We start from the raw sequence: 16,602 nt of genomic DNA on the forward strand, positions 1-16,602 counted from the left end.
TCCCTCGCTCGACCACTTCCTCCCTGCCTGACAGGTACATACTTCTCGAGGACACGCAGTAGCTGTTCCTTGAACAAGCTCCACATGTCAATTGTGCCCAGCCCCTGCAGTTTCCTTCTCCATCCTATGCATCCTAAATCTTGCCTCATCGCCTCATAGTTGCCTTTCCCCCAGCTATAACTCTTGCCCTGCTTTATACACCGATCCCTTTCCATCGCTAAAGTAAACGTAACCGAATTGTGGTCACTATCACCAAAGTGCTCTCCTACCTCCAAATCTAACACCTGGCCTGGTTCATTACCCAGTACCAAATCCAATGTGGTCTCGCCTCTTGTTGGCCTATCTACATACTGTGTCAGGAAACCCTCCTGCACACATTGGACAAAAACTGACCCATCTGAAGTACTCGAACTATAGTGTTTCCAGTCAATATTTGGAAAGTTAAAGTCCCCCATAACAACTACCCTGTTACTTTCGCTCCTATCCAGAATCATCTTTGCAATCTTTTCCTCTACATCTCTGAAACTTTTTGGAGGCCTATAGAAAACTCCCAACAGGGTGACCTCTCCTTTCCTGGTTCTAACCTCAGCCTATACTACCTCAGTAGACGAGTTGTCATCAAACGTCCTTTCTGCCACCGTAATACTGTCCTGAAACCTGTCTTCACTTGCAGGATCCGTATCTCTGTTCCCTTCCTATTCATGTATTCGTCCAGGTGTTTCTTGAATGCTGCTATTATGTCTGCTTCCACCATGACTTTTGGCAGTGTATTCCAGGCGCTCGCCACCTGTGTGAAAAACCTGCCTCACGTCTCTTTTAAACTACACCTTACCCCCACCCCCTCCCCAAACCTGTGTTCCTAGTAATTTTTCCTTCTATCCTGAGGAAAAAGCCTCATATTTGCCACTCTATCCATGCTATTCACAATTGTTTAAACTTCTATCCGACCACCCCTCAACCTCCTGTATTCCAGTGTAACCAAACCCGGCCTATCCAACCTTTCTGCATCGCTAAAATCCCCCATTCCAGGCAACGTTGAAGTAAATGTTTTCTGTACTGTCTCAAAAACATCCTAATGTGGTGATCAGAACTGTATGCAATATTCCATTTGTGGCCTAACTAAATTTCTATTGGTAGCAAGAATAGAGGCTAGGCATAGAAATGTGACAATCCTCCAACAAATGTAGACCTGTTCAGAAAGCAACAGAAGTGTTAGATGAGATAACAAGGTGTAGAGCTGGATGAACACAGCAGGCCAAGCAGCATCAGAGGAGCAGGAAGGCTGATGTTTCGGGCCCAGACCCCCCTTCAGAAAATCAACATGGAGATGTTAGATGGAGCAGTTAAAGGAGACAGTATTAAATTTTAAAATGAATAAAATTTGCAACCAATACACAATACTTGAGGGAATGAAAAATTATCAGGTAAATGCAGGGATGCTGAGTGAGGTTAAAATTAGGAAGATTGGCTCTGTTCCTTGATGGGGGTTTGGGTTCTCTTAAATGGTGAGACCTAAGTTTTACTCCATGTGTGTAACGTAGGAATTGTACATTTTGAATAAAGGAGCAACAGTAGGCTACTAGGTCCTTTGAGCCTGCTCTGTCATCTAATAAGATCACAACTGATCTGTCTGACTGGATTGCATGGAGTCTATTACAGACCAATTCTTTTTATCATTTTCCGTATTTTTGACTTGAGTGTCTTTCTCTCCAGTAAAATAGGAAAAGCCTGAAGAAAGCAATTTTATGCACTTTTTTTTTTATTTGATCTGGACAATGTATATGAGAGGCCAAGGTGTTACATTTGGTACATCATATTTGACTAAGAGATAGATGTAGTAAGTATAGATTCAGCAACAGATTGTGAACAGAAAATCTGAAAGAGATGAGAAACCTGAGAATAGCTTTATTTAAACTACCTTCCATGAGTTTGTCACATTTGAAGATGGCATAAATGTTTATGTCCAAGTTTTGGGGTTATTGTACCTAATGTTCTGCATTGTTTTGCTTGTATCATTTGAGCTCCACACCAGAACTGGTTGTAGGTATAATGCCTCCTGCTAGGACGTGGTTTGGCTTCTATAGCTCTGACACCATGTGGAAAGGATCCAAATTTTGGACCTCGCACCTTCCTAGCTCTTGGGATTGATACATTCCAAAATGTTGTTTGTTCCCACATGTAAGGAAGCACTTCATTTAATCTAATGCATATTTCTTGCACATCTTACCATAGAGTCACCCAATCTTTATCATAGGCGGTGAAATCACAGAGATCTTGATCAAATGGGTCAATGGGCTGAAAGATGGCAGATGGAGTTCAGTTTGGATAAATTCAAGGTGTTGCATTTTGGTACAATAAACGGGGCAGGACTTTTACAGTCAATGGTAGGACCTTGGTACTGTTGTAGAACAGAGGATCCTAAGGGTTCAGTACATAATTCTTTGAAGTTTGTGTCACATGTAGACAGGGCAATTTAAAAAGGCACTCAGCATGCTTGCCTTAAACTCATCATCAAAGGATTAAGCAGAGAAGTCATGTTGAGGTTGTACAGGATATTGGTGCCTCTTCTGGAATACTGTGTCCGGTTCTGGTTGCCCTGTTATTGGAAGGATGATATTAGACTAGGGAGGGTTAAGAGGAGACTTACCAGTATGTTGCAAGTATGGAAGGTTGAGTTGTAAAGAGGATGGCATTCTTTTCCACTGGAGCATAGAAGGTTGAGAGGTAAACTTAGAGGTTTATAAAATCATGAGGGGTATAGATAGGGTTAACGATAGGTGTTTTCCCCTTAGGACAGAGGATTTCAAGACCAAGTGCATATTTTTAAGGTGAGGAGAGAAGAGAGATTTAAAGATGAGGATCAATGATTTTTTTTGAAACACGGTAATTTGCATGTGACATGAACTTCCAGAGAAATGGTGAATGTGGGCACAGTTCCAACATTTAAAAGACATTTTGGATAAGTACATGATAGGAAAGGTTTAGAGGGAGCAGGCAGATGGGACTGGGTTAGTTTGGGATTATGTTTGGCATGGACTGTTTGGGCCGAAGGGTCTGTTTCTAGGCTGTATTATTGTGCCTCTGTCATCTTATTCTCTTCTCTCACCTCCCCCAGCTTGTTCTGTGGTTTTTGAAGTGCTCTCTATCCTTCGCTAGACCATGTTGCATGGGTGTGCAAGTGAAAAGGAGTGTCCAATGTCAGGTTTGACTGACTGCCCTTTTTATCAGGGAAGTAGCCAACTAGTATGGCATCAATAAACCCCAACAAAACTGGAATCGAGGTGGCGGGGGGGGGGTGGAAATTTTCCACTGTTTGGAGTCATGCTTGGCACAATGGATGTTATAAATGTTCAAATGTTTTAACTTTCGTGATCAGTCTGGGAATAACAGGGTTCAATATCCAGCATGTTACCTTAGTGAGGTATAACAAAATTCCAAGCAATGACTCTGTCTGACAAAAGAGAATTTAACTGCTGTTCTTTGACATTTAGTGTCATTGCTGTCTCTATCCCTCACGATCAACATTCTGTGGGTTACCATTGACCAGGAATTGAACTGGATCATGCATGTACAGACACATGTTACAAAAGCAGGTTGGAGGCTATTCCTACTTGCCTGGGAAAGTGCAACCTCCTTTTCCTCTGGCATTACTGGTTGAAGATCCTGGAATCCTTTCTGTCAGTACTGTGGGGGTATATATAGGACCGTGGTGGTTCAAGAGGGTAGCTCACTGCTATCTTCATGAGGGCAATTTAGGCCTGGGTAATAAAAGCTGGTTCAGCCCATGATGCTTCATTCATCCTGTGAAAGAAGTTCAATTAAACAAAACAAGCTGTTGATAACATTCACAGTTGGATTGAACAATTACTTCAAGGAAAAGGGTCTAAGAGGATATGAAAACAGGGTGGGTTCAGGTGATGAAGGCTAGCTTCTCTAAAGGGCAAATGCTAACTTCAGGGGCTGTGAAGTGTTAAGAAACTTTGATTCTGAGTCAGAATATTGACATGGCCAAATAACCAGAAAATCAACTTTCATTTGAGGCCTTTTGGGAAGCTGCTGTAATTTTTAATTGGAGTTTTTCCACTTGACAACTGAATTTTCCTCCATATTTGTGACTAGAAAGTTCAGATTGATCCTGATAATGGCCTGGCCTACACCATGTGGCAAGACATTCCTGTACCATTTTACATGTCGCTGTACTACTTTGAGGTTAAAAATCCTCAAGAAATTCTGCGTGGTGAGAAACCAGTTCTTGAGCAGCGTGGGCCTTATGTTTACAGGTATGTTCCTCAGTCATGTTCTTATGTATTTTTTTGAACTTTCAAATGTAACCCATCATTTAAATGTGAAAGGGAAAATCAAAATTGAAATGTTATTATTGAACTGTATTTCCTTACTGGCTGAAGGATTCCAGGTGAATCATCTTGCGGTGTTGTCACAGATGTGGCTGGACAAAGTAGACAGGGAGAAGCTGTTTCCACTCATAAAAGAAACAATGAGACAGCTTAGATTTTCCTTTTACTCATTTCTCTCACTTTAAGCCAAAGTTATGGCTACCTTCATGGGTCCCAGTTCAGCCTATGTCTGTGGGGTACGTGGAACATTCCTTGTTCCTGTCTTACTCCAGCCCCCATCCGCAACTGTTTCTCTGTTACGTTGATGACATTATTAGTGCTCCATCCGTCTCCCATTCAAAATTAGAAAAAGTATCAATTTCAATTTACACCCTGCTCCATCTCGGAGTCCTCCCTTCCCTTCCTCTATCTTTTGGGGATAGATTGACTACCAACACTCACTACAAACACAACAACTCTTAGAGTTCTGGGCTATACATCCTCTTACCTTGCCTCCTGTAAAGGCTCCATCCCATTATCCCAGTCTCTATTGCATCTGTTCCCAGGATGCCAACTTCTAAAGGGGGTCTCTGAAAGGTCCAGAGAATCATAGATTCCATAGTGTGGAAACAGATCATTCAGGCCAACAAGTCCACACTAACTCACCCCCAACACTCTGTAACCCTACATCTCCCATGGCTAAACCACGTAACCTACACATCCTTGGGCACTAATGAGCAATTTAGCATGGCCAATCCACCTAACTTGCACATCTTTAGACTGTGGGAGGAAACCGGAGCACCCGGTGGAAAGACAGTCACCCGAAGTTGGAATTGAACCCGGGTCCCTGGCGCTGTGAGGCAGCAGTGCTAACCACTGAGCCGCCATGCTGCCCTGTACCAGCATCTACATCAAGCAAGGAAATCCTAGCACCATGGTTGATATGCAGACAGACCAGGAACAGCAGGTCCTCACAAGCCAAAAGGATCATCTCAGCAAACCCTGTGGACAGGGACCATTGAACTGCCTTCCCAGTTTCTCCCTGCACCCATTATCACCCTTTTTTCAAATTTGGAAAGTAGAAATGGCTGGAAAAGCTCAACAGGCCTGGCAACATCTGTGGGGAGAAAGCAGAGTTAATGTTTTGGGTACAATAACGCTTCTTCAAATTAAGATTCTGCATTTGTTTTGTCTCTGATTTTCAGCGTCCTCGATTTGTTCTGTTTTTATTTTTGTAGAGTTGTATGTCGACAATTGTCTGCCTGTAGTATTTATTGATTGTAACAACAGTAATTTGTCTATAGCATAGAAACCCAGTCCATGCTCTGTCAACCTTGATCCAAAAGAAAGGAAATTGGGGTATTTTTGCATACTTTTACACAACCTTTAGCTTTTTGGACTCCAGGAATAGCCAGGCCTGATTTCTAGGCTGTATCCCAGTGAGGACTGGAACCATCCAGAACCAAACAGGTTTCTTGATTGACACCACATCGACAAACATTTACTCCCAACACCACCGACGCTCAGTAGCAGCAGTGTGTACTATCCACAAAGTGCACTGCAGAAAAATCACCAAATATTCTTCGACAGCACCTTCCGAAGCCATAATCTTTTCCATCTAGAAAGACATGGCCAGCAGATATGTGGGAACACCACCACCTCTAAATTCTGCTCCAAGCCACTTACCATTTTGACCTGGGAATATATTGCTGTTCCTTCACTGTCACTGGGTCAAAATCCTGAAGTTCCCTCCCCCTGAGGACATTGTGGATCAACCTTCATCAAATGGACTGCACCACTTCAAGAAGGAAATTTGCCACCACCTTAGGTTGGTGAGGACATTTAATCATTCATCACTTTCCTAAAATATTACTGAAGAAGAAATAAGTACGAGAGCGATAACTAGAAATATAGAAACAGGCAGTGTTTCTGTTAACATTTTTTAAAAATATCAAGTGAATGTTCTTTAGGACAGTGTCTAGATAACTTAATGGAAAAGGAAATTTCATCCATCTTCACTATAAAGGGAACAAGTAATATCCTGGAAATGGTGGCACATAGGGACATTGAAGAGAAAGGAACTCAAAAAATATCATCACCACCATCAGAGAGGTGGTGCTAAGTAAGTTGTTGGAGCTGTGGTGGGACCAGTGCCTGGATCTTAACAGGCTTTGTTCTGGGATCTTAAAGAAAGTAGCTAGTGAGATGGTTGATTCATTGGTTTTAATTTTCCAAAACTCCCTTGATTCAGAACGCTTCTATTAGATTGAAAAGTAGAGAATGTAACTACAATTCCAAAAAGGGAGACAAAACAGCAAACGACAAGCCAATTATGTTCTGTCATTAGGAAAATGTTACAAGCTATTAAAAGATATTCTAGTAAGGTACCTACAAAGTTGCAGGCTACGTGATTTTGTGAAGGGGAAATCCTGCTTAACCAACTTATTGCAAATGGGATTTTTTGCTAAGATACTGCATTGAAAGTTAGTGAAAATTCAGAGCTCATGGTGCTGGTGGTTAACATATTAACACGATTGACTCGGCTGAGGCAAAAACATTTGTTTCAAGAAATTAGATAGAGTTCTTTGGGATAAATGAATTAAAGGATTTGGGGAATAAGCTAAAACAGGGTACAGAATTGGATGATTAATCATGATCTTATTGAACAGTGGAGTAGAGTTGAAGGGCTGAATGGCCTACTCCTATTTGGTACAGTTCTATGATTAAAAGATTGACTTGTTAACAGGAAACAGTTGGCATAAATAGGTCTCTTTCTGGTTGACATGATCTAACAAGTGGTGGGCTGCCAGAATTGACATTGGGACCTCAACTGCTTACAAATTAAAAAGAAATAGCACGAATGCAGGGACACAGATATGGTTGCCAAGTTACCTGATAATGAGAGGATCAGTCAGGAAGTAAATTGTGACAAGGACACAAGAAGGCCACAAGGGAATAGAGAGAAGTTGAGTGGGCCAAAATCTAAAGAGTAGAGTATACTGTGGGAAAATGTGTAATTGTCTATCCTAAAAGAATTAAAGCACATAATTTAGTCTGGCTTCAGTGGTGAGTAGCTTAGGATTTATGTGCATTTGGAGAGGCAGGGGATAATTAGGGATAGTTTTGTGTGAGGGAAATAAAGTCTCTGAAAATTGTTTTTTTGAGGAAGTAACCAAGAAGATTGACAAGGGCAGAGCAGTAGACATTGTTTACTTGGACTTCAGTAAAGCCTTTAACAAGGTTCTGGATGGTAGACTAACTAGTAAAGTTTGATCACATGGGTGAGCTTGCCAACTGGGCACAATTGGCTCAGTGGCAGGAAACAATGATGGAGGGTTGTTTTTCCAACAAGAGACCTATGATCAGCAGTGTTTCACAGGGATTGGTGCTGAGTCCACTTTTTTGAAATCTAAATCCATTTATAGAAAAGACAAACAATGTAGAAGGTATGGTTAGTATGTTTGCAGATGACACCAAAGTTAGTGGTATAGTGCACTGTGAAGAAGGCTATCTAAGATCACTTGGAGACCTTGATCAGTTGTGTTTTGGGCAGAATTGTGGTAGATGGAGTTTATTTTGGATAAATGCAAAGTATTGCATTTTGGTAAAACAAAGGTAGGACTTGTACAGTTAAAAGTAGGGCCTTGGGTAATGTTGTAGAACAGACACCTAGGGGTTCAGGCGCATAATTCTTTGAAGCTTGTGTCACATGTAGATAAGGTGGTTGAGAAGGCATTCAGCATGCTTGCTTTCATTGCTCAGACCTTTTTTGAGTATAGCATTTGGGATGTTATATTGAGATGTTGGTGAGGCCTCTTCTGGAATACTGCATCCAGTTCTGGTCACCCTGTTATAGGAAGGATATTATTAAGCTGGAGAGGGCTCAAGAAATTTGCCAGGATATTACTGGGAATGGAGAGCTTGAGTTATAAGGAGAGGCTGCATAGGCTAGGATGTTTTTTTCACTGTAGTATAGGTTGAGAGGTGGCCTTAGATTTATAAAATCATGAGGCGTATAGATGAGGTGAATGGCAGGGGTCTTTTCCCTAGGGTGGGGGATTTCAAGACAAGGATGCTTATTTTTAAGGTGCGAAGAGATTTTAAAAAAGACATGGAGGTTAATTATTTTTTTAAAAGTGGCTCATGTGGGCTGACCTTCCAGGAAAACATGGTAGATGTGAATACGGTTACAATGTTTTAAAAGGCATTTGGTAAGTACATGAATATGAAATGTTTGGAGAGATGAGCCAAGTGCAGGCAGGTGGGATTAATTTAGTTTGAGGTTATAGTTGGCATGGACTAAGTGGACTGTTTTCATACTATGTGACTCTGGCTCTATAAATATATTCCAGGTCAATTAGGGAATTAAAACTAATCTGTGCTATCATGAAACTACTTTTTTTAAAATTTAATGAACTAGATTAGTGTTTTTACCAATTCCCTTTAGGGAAGGAAAACTGCTGTTGTGTCCAGTCCAGTCCCTAAATTAACTCCCACATTCTAATTCAAATTCAGCACCCTAGGATGTTTTTATGCCTACCTGAGAGGATAGGTAAAACTTTGGTTTAACAGTTCTATCAATAGATAGTACCTCTGACAGTGCAGCACTCCCTCAGTACCATTTGGACCTTAGTACCACTTGGAGTGGGACTTCAACTCTGTCTTCTGACTCTGAGCTGTGAATGCAAACAACTGAGTTTTGTAGATTGTGAAATGACTTTGAAGAGTCTGGAGTTGTTACTGTGGAATACCCAGCCTTTTGACCTGTACAAATTATCTTCTTGTTTGTACACTTTAAGACTTGCTGAATTTATGCCGAATAACATCAAATTCAACTCTTGCTCCTTCATTGTAGCTTCTATTCCAACTACCCTGTATTGGATTAATTATTGATACGTTTCCTTTCTCCTATCTTTGAATAACATGTTTCAAGTAAACATGACTTTGTGAAGTATACAGAAGAGGGCATTTTTTTATTAAAAATAAAAATGAATTTGCAAATCCTGCATTCCTTTGCCTTATGCTATATGTGATAGGATACAGAGAAGTGGACAGAGGGACCTTTTTTGTAGTTTAGATCTCTTGAAGGTGACTGAACAAGTAGATCGTCCAGAACACAAACATGGGAAGCGTGCCTTTTATTAGCAAAGTATGAAATGTAAAAATGGAGACTATTACTAATCTGTATATTGGATAAATTCGACTGTAGCTAGAGTGCTGTGCAGTTTGTTTTAGAACATAGAACATAGAACATTACAGCGCAGTACAGGCCCTTCGGCCCTCGATGTTGTGCCGACCTGTGAAACCAATCTGAAGCCCATCTAACCTAAACTGTTCCATTATCATCCATATGTTTATCCAATGACCATTTAAATGCCCTTAAAGTGGGCGAGTCTACTATTTTTGCAGGCAGGGCATTCCACGCCCTTACTACTCTCTGAGTAAAGAACCTACCTCTGATATCTGTCCTATATCTATCACCCCTCAATTTAAAGCTATAAATTGAGGCTATAATTTTGGCACTATTTAATTAAAGAATAAAATGAAAAGGGTAATTTGACCCATTCTGCGGTCTTCATGACAGCAGGCCTGGTTGAAGGGTTGGTTATAGGAAGGATCAGATTATTTTGTTGGAAAGAAGGCACAAGGTGTGTACACCTGAAGACCATAGCAGCAGCAGCATCAGTATTTAGTGGTTAGCGCAGTCCTGTCCAAATCCAGTTCCAGGAAGCTGTCATGAATGGCATTTCTGCTTTTGAAATGTCATTCTTTTGCAAGATAGAATAGATTTGAGGTCTTGAGGATATCTAATCATACTTCTACCTTGATACAAGATGTTGCATTTAAACACTGATTCCAGGCCACCACAAGCCTGTATTGTCTTACAACAGTTACTTGAAATCACATGAGAGGTTATGATATATAGATGCCTGCCTGACTGTCAGACACTCACTCTGGGAAGTGGAGTCCATGTAGTCAGGTGATTGTAATGTGCAATCATATCAGTAACATAAAACCAGATGCTCTGTGTGTGATAATGGTCACTATCTAAAGTTTAGAAATAAACTTCAAGACCTCCATTCATAAGAACCTTGACTTTATGGTTGATGTTACACAGGGTAACTTGGCAAAATGTCAACCCACATCATGGCAGCAAGTAGTCACTAAAAGCTAGTGGTGACAGCTAGTTAATGGCATGAAGTGACACTAAAGGTTGGAAAAGTGGTTGATGTGAATATTCTTTTTCCTATCAATCTGTGTCTCAACCCTGTTGTGGTTACAAATGCAACCAAAGCTAATATGCTCCAACCTCCACTAAAGGCTAAAACCTCACTGGAATATAGTGAGGCTTCTACCACTTATTTTTTTTAAAAATGTTACTGTTGACCTGAATTTTGGGTGTGGTGTGAGAAAAATGGGAGTTTTAAACAGCTCTGAAACGAGAGCTCCAAGGGCTCCCAGAAGAAAAGAAATCTTAAACACCATACTAAAGAGGCCTTACCTGTGTCCCAGTCTATTCTGCTTTCTTTTTCCTGAAAATAAAAAATGATATGACATATATTCTTTCTTTCTTTTTGGTAAGATCGCCACCTCTAGGCAGAACCTATAGACCATGCTACAAACCTCAAACCTTTACAGTTACGACAACAAAAGGTTACCAGCTATTTTTAAAGCTATAGCAACAAACGAGAGAAACGTTTTCTTTCAAAACCAATGACCAGAAATAAAAATAGAAACAGCTCTACCCTGCAACACCGATTTTGATTCTGAAGTTTTAAAGAGCACAATTAAAATGGAAAGCAAATGCAACAGTGGATTGGCATCCTATTGTCACAATCACAACTTTTTTGTTTAGAGAATCAAACTTTATGGATCAATAGATAGCCGACAATGACAGGTTTCGGTACTGTAGGGTTAAAAGCAAAATCTGGTATTTCTGAAATTGAAGATTCTAAGAATTTTTCACTTCAGATCAATTTAAAGTTCAGGTGGATTTCAGGAGACAATTTTGAGTTTACATCGTATTTTTCCTCCCATTTGTTTATGGGAAGTGGGCATCCTTGGCTAGGTCAGAATTTATTGCCCATCTTTTAACTGAGTCAACCAAATTACTGTGGGTCTGAAATCACATGTAGGCCGACCCAGATGAGAATGGCAAATCTTTTCTCCTAAAGGACATAAGTGAACCGGATCACCATTAGGCTAGTGTTTTTCCAGATTTTTTTTTTAATTGAATTCAGATTTCACCATCTGCCATGGTGGAGTTTGAAACCACGTCCTCAAAATGCTAAACTGGGGGAACTAGTCCAGTTATATTACTATTTCATCATCAACTCCCTGCTGTACTGTCAACAGCCATCTCGAACCAGAGAGGATCTAATGGTCACCCCTTGATATTCAATTCTTGAAAATTCCACTATCAACATGCTGGGAGTTACCATTGACCAGAAGCTGAACTAGACTTATTTTATAGACAGTGACTGCAAGACCAGGTCAGAGGCTAGGAATCCTGCAGAGATTCCTGACTCCCAAAAGCCTACACCATCTGCAAGAGACAAGTCAGTGTGATGTGCCTTGATCAGTGAAGCTCCAACAACACTCCAGAAGCTTGACAACATCCAGCACAAAACAGTCTGCTTGATTGGCACCATATCCACAAACATCTAGTCCCTCCAACAATGGTCAGCGGTGTGTACAATCTACAAAATGAACTCTAGAATCTCAATTAATAAATGCAGGAGGAGGTCATTTGTCCCATTGCACGTGTACTATCTCTATTATCTATTAATGTGGATTTCACAAGCTTCAAAATCTCCCCTCCCCCTACCGCATCCCAAAACCAGCCCAGCTCGTCCCCGCCTCCCTAACCTGTTCTTCCTCCCACCTATCCCCTCCTCCCACCTCAAGCAGCACCCCCATCTCCTACCTACTAACCTCATCCTGCCCCCTTGACCTGTCCATCCTCCCTGGACTGACCTATCTCGTCCCTAACTCCCCACCTACACTCACCTTTACTGGCTCCATCCCCGCCTCTTTGACCTGTCTGTTTCCTCTCCGCCTATCTTCTCCTCTATCCATCTTCTATCCACCTCTCCCTATTTATTTCGGAACCCCCTTTCCCTCCCCCATTTCTGATGAAGGGTCTAGGCCCGAAACATCAGCTTTCCTGCTCCTCTGATGCTGCTTGGCCTGCTGTGTTCATCCAGCTCTACACCTTGTTATCTCAGATTCTCCAGCATCTGCAGTTCCTACTATCTCTATTATCTAATCGTGTTTCCTGAACCAGTGCCAATCTCCTGCCTTTTACCCATTCACTGTACACCATTACCATCCAAAAACATCTAATATCCTCTTGTATGCCTCAATTGAACCCACCTCCTCCATATTTCTACACAATGCATTCCATACCAATCAATTTTTCCTTTCATCACCCTTGCATATTTTCTACATCACTTTAGCTCTATGCCCTCTTGTTCTTTCTTTTATAATTGTGAGCAGCTTCTCCCCCGTCTACTGTACAGCTCACTCTGATTTTGAAAGCCTCTATCAAACCCTTTTTCAGCTGCCTTCTCTCCAAGGAGAACAGTCCCAACTTCTTCAATCTATCGTAGTAACTGAAGTTTCTCATTACTGTAACCATTCTGGTTCTGCACTCTCTTCCTCAAATCTGTTGTGAGCATGATATCAAACACCTTCTGCATATCCATGTAAGCCATATCAACAGTGTCACCCTCGTCGACCCTATCTGTTACCTCTTCAAACAAACTCCAAACCTGTTCGTTAAACATGATTTCCCCTTTTAGAAATTCATGCTAATTCTTCCACATCAATCCACCTTTTTCCATGCTTCCATATTTAATTCTCTCAAATAACATTTCCCCTGTATCAAAGTTGAACTGACTGACTGTAATTGCCAGGATTAGTCTTATGACCTTTTTTGAACAAGGTCATAATGTTAGCAGTTTTCCAGGCCTCTGGCACTTCTCTGGTATCCAGGGAAGACTGAAATATTGTGGCCAGTGTCTTTGCAATTTCTACCCACTCTTCCTTCAAAATCATTGGATGCCTCTCATCCAGCCCCAGTGTCCTTTAACTTTAAGTGCCAGTAATCTACCCAAAACTACTTCCTCATTAATTTTGATCTCTTCCAGTGACAGGGTTTCTTCCTGGAACAGCATCCCCCTCTTTTGTAAAGGCTCGTGCAAAGTATTAATTTAATATTTCAGTCTGCCTCCATCTGTAAATCCCTTTTGCCTCCGATTTGGCCTTATTCCTCCCTACACTCCTCTTAGCCACTCTTCATGTTTATCCACCAACTGCAGACTTTGGAATTTCCTTTTAGCTGCTAGTCTTTACTCCTAATTCCGCTTGACTCTTCTTATTGCTTTCTCATCTCCCTCCTAAACCTTTGGTATTCCTGTTGATTCTCAATTTATTTCACAGCTTCCAGTGGCAAAAGCGCACCTTTTTTATTCTTTCTAATCTTAACTTCTAATTCCTTGGACATCCAGGAAACTCTGGATTTGTTTGTGCAACATTTTGCATGAGGAAAAAATAAATCTAAGTCCACGGAAACCATCTGCTCTTTGAAAATGGCTAATTGTTCAATTATGGAGTTTCTCTCCAACCTCTTGTTCTAATCAATCCTGCTTCACTGTGTTTTTGCCCCAATTTATTTTTTATCTATTCATGGGATGATGACCAGTGTTTATTACCCAGAGGGGTAGGAGCCAACCGTATTGCTGTAGGTCTGGTGTCATGTTTACACCAGACAAGGTGGTAATGGCAGTTTTCTTCCCTAAAGGAGGTTGGTAAACCAGATGGACTTTTCTGACGCTCACCAGTGGATTCATGGTCATCATTAGACTCTTAATATTTTATTGAATTCAAATTCCACCATCAGTTGCAACAAAGATTCGAACCTGGGTCCCCAGAACATTATCTGGGTCTCTGGATTGACAGTCCAGTGATAATACCCCTAGGTCTTCACCTCCCACTAAAATCAGCTCTCCTCCATTTGATTTCTTCTTGCTGTAAATTGTTGCATGTTGTTCTCTAGCACTGACTTGAACCTTTAGGATCTGATGGTCACTGTCAGAAATGTGCTAAGGTTCCTCCTACAGCATTCAAAATTGAATGTACCGCAGCCAGGTTTGCGAATGACATAACAATAGGTGGGAAAGTAAGTATAGAGGGATATAGACCAGTCAAATGTGTGGCCAAAAACTTGACATGGAATTTATCGTGGGGAAAATGTGAAAAGCACTTTGGCAGGAAGGATAAAGGAGCTGAGCATTATTTAAATGGGGAAAGACTGCAGAAAGCTATGGAACCGAGGGATTCGGGACTTCTCGTCCATGAATCACAAATTAGCTAGCATCCAAATTAAATGGGTAATTGGGGAGGTAAATGGAATATTGGCCTTTGTTCCAAAGCAAATAGACTACAAATGTTAGAGGGTTTTACTGAGGTTTGATAAGGCTCTAGTCAGACCATATCTGGAATAATGAATTTTGGCCCCCTTACCCAAGGAAAGTTATGCTGGCAGTGGAGACAGTACAGAGAAGGTTAGCTAGGTTGATCATGAGTATGGAGTGACTGTCTTACATGGAGAGATTGAATAGCTTGGGCCTGCACTCATTAGTGTTTAGAACAATGACAGATGACATTAATGAAACGTAAAAGCTTCTCAGGGTGCTTGTTAAAGTAGATGTGGTGAGGTTGTTCCCGCAAGTGGGAGAGTCTCGGACTGGAGGGTATAATCTCAGTAAGCGCTTACCCAGTTAGAATAAGTCGGTGATTGTGGAAGGTTGTTTGGACTGGAGGCCTGTGACCAGCGGTGTTCCACAGGGATCAGTGCTGGGCCCACTTTTGTTTCTCATTTATATAAATGACTTGGATGAGACTATAGAAGGCATTGTCAGTAAGTTGTGGATGACACCAAGATTAGTGGTATAGTGGACAGTGAAGAAGGTTATCTTAGATTACGAAGAGATCTTGATCAGTTGGGTCAATGGGTGGAAGAGTGGCAGATGGAATTTAATTTGGATAAATGTGAGGTATTGCATTTTGGTAAAACGAACAAGGGCAGGACTTGTACAATTAAAAGTAGGGCCGTGGGCAGTGTTTGTAGAACAGAGAGACTTAGCAGTTCTGGTACATAATTCTTTGAAGTTTGTGTCACATATAGATAGGGTGGTTAAGAAGGCATTTAGCATGCTTGCCTTCATTGCTCAGCCCTTTGAGTATAGGAGTTCGGACATTATGTTGAGGATGTACAGGACGTTGGTGAGGCCTCTTCTAGAGTACTGTGTCCAGTTCTGGTCATCGTGTTATAGGAAGATTGTTATAGAGCTGCAGAGGGCTCAGAAGAGATTTACCAGGATGTTACTGGGAAGGGGGTGTTTGAGTTAGAGAGGCTGGATAGGCCGGGACTTCTTTCAGTGCAGCATAGGAGGTTAAGGGGTGACCTTTTATAAAGGCTTACAAAATCATGAGGGGTATAGATGAGGTGAATGGCAGGTGTCTTTGCCCCAGATATGGGTGATTTCAAGACTCCGGGCCATATTTTTAAGGTGAGAGGAAAAAAGATTTTAAAGATTAGAGGGGCAATTTTTTTTTTGAGTTGTTAGTGTGTGGAATGAATTTCCAGAGAAAGTGGTGGATGTGGATACAGTTACAGCATTTAGAAGACATTTCGATAAGTTCATGAATAGGAAATGTTTGGAGGGATATGGGCCAATTGCAGCCACGTAGGACTAGTTCTGTTTTGGATTATGGTTGGCACGGACTAAATGGACGCAAGGGTCTGTTTTCATGCTGTATGACTCTATTACAAGAGATGAGGATTTTTTTTCTTGAGGGTTGTGAATCTGTGCAATTCTTTATCATTGTGTTCTAGAGCCTGGGTCGCTGAGTATATTCAAGGTGGAGATGGACAGATTTTTAATCTGTAAGGGAATTGAGGGTTATGGGGAAAAAGCAGGAAAGTGGAGGTGAGGATGATCAGATCAGCCTTGATGGCAGAGCAGGTGCAATGAGCTGAACTGCCTGCATCTGGTCTTGTTTTTTGCAAGTTCTTCTCTAAGCCAGTCGCACTTCTGACTTAGAAATATATTGTCATTCCTAAGGTTTTGAAGTAGATTTGTAGCTCGAGTTGTGGGTGTTGAGGTTGGTTGGCTCGCTGAGCTGGTTTCTTGTTTCGCAGACGTTTCGTTACCGTGCTGGGTAACATCCTCAGTGCAGCCTCCGATGAAGCATTGGTGTG

The 16,602-nt window shown here is 41.3% G+C and overlaps 1 protein-coding gene across 1 annotated transcript in view; it reads left to right on the forward strand.

The window, feature by feature from the left end:
• Window positions 1–1,409: 1,409 nt before the first annotated feature.
• LOC125486008 (scavenger receptor class B member 1-like) overlaps window positions 1,410–16,602 on the forward strand; it is a gene marked incomplete at its 3' end in the record, with an annotated part of 30,168 nt that continues 14,975 nt past the window's right edge. The window contains exons 1-2 of the mRNA XM_048611773.1: window positions 1,410–1,424; window positions 4,120–4,280. Of these exons, the coding sequence (XP_048467730.1) occupies window positions 1,410–1,424; window positions 4,120–4,280 (176 nt within the window). The remainder of the gene's footprint in view (window positions 1,425–4,119; window positions 4,281–16,602) is intronic.

This window comes from Rhincodon typus, chromosome 24 (genome assembly GCF_021869965.1).
Source record: "Rhincodon typus isolate 14 chromosome 24, sRhiTyp1.1, whole genome shotgun sequence".
In the NCBI taxonomy this organism is placed as follows: domain Eukaryota; kingdom Metazoa; phylum Chordata; class Chondrichthyes; order Orectolobiformes; family Rhincodontidae; genus Rhincodon; species Rhincodon typus.